A 5,000-nucleotide genomic window follows, 5' to 3' on the forward strand; every position below is an offset into this window, starting at 1 on the left:
ATCAGGAGCTGTGAACATAGCTAATTTAGCTTTTGTGGAGGATCCAACAGAGGGTGTCCTAACTGGTGTTGACACTTCCTGTGTACTCTCATTTACTTTAGGAGTGGTGAATTCACTTAGTGTTTTCTTTACTCTAGGTGCTGATCTAGGAGTAGTGGTGGCACCACGTTTTCTCTTAAGTGGTTTCTTGGAGAATAAAAACAGAATATCACTTGTAAAATCATAATTTAGGAAGTTCAGATTTCATTAAATTAACACTAGCATTTAAATACTAGTTGCCATTTTCCATGCAAATTACAATCAACAACAGCCAAAGATTGACTAAGGTAAACAAAAAGGAATTACAGAAGTTCACTCTCATTTACTGAAAAATGTAAACAACAATATTTATGTATTATCAGAGAATATAATCATGAAGTATTCATGTACAATGTTTTTGATATTAGCAGACGGTCAAATCAAATGGAGTTTCTCAGATACTTTACTGTGGTTCCCAACCAAAGCTAGTGTGGTGTGGTTGTGGTTGTGGTTGTGGTGTGGTATGGTATGGTATAGTTTGGTGTGGTGTGGTGTCGTTTGGTGTGGTGTCGTGTGGTGTGGTGTTGTGTGGTATGGTATGGTGTGGAGTGGTGTGGTGTGGTACAGGGCAGGTCTATTATCTTATCAGAGTTCCACAAGTCTTTTACCAACATTCCCCATCAAAGCTATCATACAAGGTATGTCAGTTTTACCAGATTTTCTTTACACATGTTGTTACTGAGTCTGGGTTTGACGTTCCCAAATCTTAAAAAAAATCCTGGATGTACGTGTGTATGCTTTCTATAAAATTCTTATAGCTTACCTTCTAACATACAATGATGTTGAATGTAGAAGTTTACTGCCACTACTACAGTTAATATAATGGGTGTTGAACACTTACCTGTGGTGTTTCAGGTTCTGAGACTGATGAATATGTTAAATCATTCTCATCAACCCCACTACTGCCACTGTCCGAATCAAAATCACTTCCTGGCTTGAACTCGTCACCTTAATATATCAGAAACATTACGATCACTCTAATGCAGTGAATCAAACTAATCACACTACACTTGCTTCATTATTGTCACCCTTTCTTAGAAAATTAATGTGAACAGCAGATATTTAATAAACCTTTGTTGACACCATCATACTTTCATTTTTTATTTTTTATGGATGATTTTTTAATTATCACATATTAAAAATTCAACACGTTAAGATGAATTGGAACGCCTGCATATAAAAGTTAAACTATAAAAGAAATTATTCAAAAACTTCATCCCCATTTTGGGACTTCACTTACCAGACTCCTCATCATCGTCACTGTCTGATTCTACAATAATTCTCCTTCTTTTACTTTGTTTTTGAACTTTGACAGCTTTACGAGCTGCCGCACGAGGGCGCTTTGTTTGTGGTTTTTTGTTTGCCACTTCATCCTCACTGTCACTATCATCCTCACTATTTTCTTTATCAACACCAAGAAATAAAAAATGCAAAATTAATACAAAAGCTCATAAATTATAGGGCATTTTTGAAGACAGAAGAAATTCAGCAAAAATAGCGTTTTTTACTAAGGTTTGAGAGATCTTGTAACAGAGTACAAAATTAGTGATACTTGCAAGTATAGATTCTAACACCTTAGACCACAAGTTTGGTGAGTGAAAACTTGTAAAATATCTTTCTAAGTTCAGTAGGTTGTACTTTTTGTACATATAGTGAGGAACCAAAAGAAAAGACTTGAGAGTCTTGGATAAATTTTACCTGCAGGATTCTTGAAACTGACAACTGCTCCATTGCATAAAAATGTGTTTTTGAAATAATTCTTATCAAACTCACCATTTTCTACTTCCATCTCCTCCTCCTCATTCTCTCCATCATCAGCTCCGTTTGCATCTTCATCATCTGAAGGAGTACAAACCACCAATTCTAGCCTTTCGTCTACACTAAGTTTCAAAGCGTTGTCAGCGTCTTTGGTTGCTTTCTGTACGTCTGGTTTAGGACTAAAAAACTTCCCACCACGTAGCACTTCTTTAGATCCTAGTCCAGTGAATGGTTGTACAAACCTAGAAAGAAACAACAAGACCAAGTTTATTTACTTACAGTTTCAAATCCTTTATAACACAGGGTATATCCAGTAATCAATTACAGTAATACGATTTCTAGAAACACTGGGCAGTATCTAATTATTGCACTTGGCAAATATATCAAATTAAGCAATATACAAAGAGACCACCACCTACAAAATAAGTTTAATACGTAATAAAATATATATCTCCATAAATCTATCAAATTACCAGACATTATTTTTCTCTTTCTTAACATTGAATAACTTTTGTAGTTCATTAGTTTTTATTATGTTATGTAATGCATCTTTACATAGTTTACTATTTTCGTTATTATTTTCCTTTTATGATTTGTACCATTAACAACTTCCCAGGGTTTTGTTACCTGTACTCAAATAAACGATGAAACGAATATTCAACCAAATGAATAGCTTGTCATGTTTTATTAAATATTTTACTTACTTTTCCTTGATCCATGCCCTACTGTTACTATCATCAAAGAACTGTACATGTACCATTGGTGTTTTGCCTCCTTTGTAGTGAGTTCTACGAGTTGGATGTTGACAAACCAAACTAGGCCACCATGGAAATCTGTCAAGTTTAGCCCAAACTATGTCTCCAATCTTGAACTGGCAAGCTGAAATAAATGGAATGTCAACTGTTGGCAAGAATGCAGAACAGTGGACTGACTGTACCACAGATACACATTTGTATTCAAGTTAGGGAGTTAGGGTTATGGTTGGATTTGGAAAGGAATGGAGCTAGACTCCCTAGGATAAGCCTCATTTGTACCTTCTCCAATGGTGGACACATGTCCTACTATGTTCCATCGCCCACAGCATGTGTCAAGTTGCCATAATGATACACGGTACTACTACTAGCTCAACTCAATGAGAAATCAAAACACACGTGACACAGTGTCAACAGCTGACCACGCATGTAGGTGTCAATCATAGCCCAACTAGTGACAGTCCTTCTGTAGTCTGATTAAAACCAGAGACAACCAATTTGATTATATATTCTATTTCCAAGTACAACTTATAGATAATGGAACTAAGAAATCAGACAATTTGGTCAAAGATACCTTTATTTAGTTCCATCATGGAGCTCGAAGGGTAACTAAAATCATCACAGATGATCTAAAACCTTTAATCGCGAATATCGACATCGCGTCTTACATCGTAAATGAGAAGTGTTTGACAATGTCATCCACTCTTTATGTCAGCTACATTAAAACACTGTGTATTAACAGTCAGAAAACATTACTAGTAACACGTTAGACGACCGCAATGACATAAACAAAAGAATTTTAAAGAGTAAATGCCCTCATTGACCTACCTGCCGCGCCATTTTGTTTTGACCTCGGACTACGTTGGTTTGCCTTCTCTCCAGGAGAGTTACTCTTTGATTTTTCACTGGGAACATCTCCGACAGTTGGTGAAGGTATCTTCCTTTCTGCTGCCGCTGGAGATTTTGTAAAATACGAGAAAAGAGTGTTTGTTTTCGGCATGACAAGTGGCTTCCTACTTCACAAATCAGTGAGAAACATTTCGCGGGAAATTTTGGAATGTGAGCATGCGTATATCGGATAGTGTCAAAGGTCATCGTTACTTAGTACATCTCATTTACGTGATAGGGGGGGGGGGGACTGGATGAAAATTATACAGGTGGACGACTCGATGTTTTAGAGGGGGGGGGGGCGGGAGAGTCCTCATTTTCCATGGTAGCGTTTGGAAAGGGTCGCTATTTCTTGTGCAATTATATTTTTGATCACAGATATTCCAACGGCAGAGGAGGGGGGGGGGGCAGTTCTAAAAAAAGCACCTGTCCCACTAGTTCTAGAAGTTGTACTATCCCCCACCCGGCGGGGTAGATAGTATTGCAACTGGGACATTTAATTTTTTCATAAAATAACCACGGATACATTCGCATGATCATTTACTTATAAGAAGACATTGTATCTGTTAATTAGTGATCAATATTATCTGTAGCGGGAGTATTCTATCATTGTTTGATCAGACAACCACTTTGACAATATATTCTCTGAAAATTGCTAAAAGAAATACACTGAACATGTTGATTAGTGGTCGATATCATCCCAGAGTAGTACAGAAACAGGGTGAAAAGATTTCAACTTGAAATCCTCAAAACGTTCAGACCGGTTCAGACACAAGGTAAATTATCAGTGTAACCGATACCACAGTATTCGTAAGCTTATAACACAGTATTCAGACTTTCATACACAATCTTGTGTGGGTTGTCTGCAGATCTGAGACTTAGATAAAGGGATTTGGTCAGAGTCGAGCACAAAAAGTCGATAAAGAAAGAGAATATTCATTGGGAAATAAATCTAGCGTGAAGAGGAGGAACGAGTGATACATTCAAACTACAACTTTGGATGTTCTATGAAAAGTCGAAAAATAATGAATGATGTGAATTTAATGTTAGAGAATAACCCGATTGCGTCGTGGGACGCCCTCTCTGTTGGGAACATGAAGTTGTATAACGGGACGATGCGAACCGAACATCTGTAGCCGGCCCTATGTCTGATCCGTCCGGCTTTAACACGATATCAACGGAAAGAATTATGATAAAAAATAGCATAAAAAGACCACGGACAGAATTGTTCAGTCACTTTCGACAAAGTCTCTAACCAGCACCTCAACTTCTACGAAAAAAATCGACTACATTCGCAAAGGTAAGGACATATTTCCTTCTAAGGTCTACATTGAGTTCGGAAAGTTGCAAATGTTAAACGCAATCTGTTTACGGAGGACAGCGAAATGAAGATTTTTCAGCGAGAGACGAAGTAGTGACAGTTCAATTAATTTTTACACACAGCCTTTCCCATATAATTCTCTAAAGTCTTTCAATAGTCTTCAAGAGGGTTATAACAGGACGCCACACATGATGAAAAACAAT

The 5,000-nt window shown here is 37.2% G+C and overlaps 1 protein-coding gene across 1 annotated transcript in view; it reads right to left on the reverse strand.

Annotated features, from left to right (window-relative positions):
- LOC144445015 (DNA mismatch repair protein Msh6-like) overlaps positions 1–3,588 on the reverse strand; it is a 22,321-nt gene extending 18,733 nt beyond the window's left edge. The window contains exons 1-6 of the mRNA XM_078134566.1: positions 3,417–3,588; positions 2,541–2,715; positions 1,852–2,078; positions 1,319–1,480; positions 920–1,026; positions 97–186 (exon numbers count right to left, since the gene is read on the reverse strand). Of these exons, the coding sequence (XP_077990692.1) occupies positions 97–186; positions 920–1,026; positions 1,319–1,480; positions 1,852–2,078; positions 2,541–2,715; positions 3,417–3,588 (933 nt within the window). The remainder of the gene's footprint in view (positions 1–96; positions 187–919; positions 1,027–1,318; positions 1,481–1,851; positions 2,079–2,540; positions 2,716–3,416) is intronic.
- Positions 3,589–5,000: the final 1,412 nt, after the last annotated feature.

This window comes from Glandiceps talaboti, chromosome 13 (genome assembly GCF_964340395.1).
Source record: "Glandiceps talaboti chromosome 13, keGlaTala1.1, whole genome shotgun sequence".
Taxonomy (NCBI): Eukaryota; Metazoa; Hemichordata; class Enteropneusta; family Spengelidae; genus Glandiceps; species Glandiceps talaboti.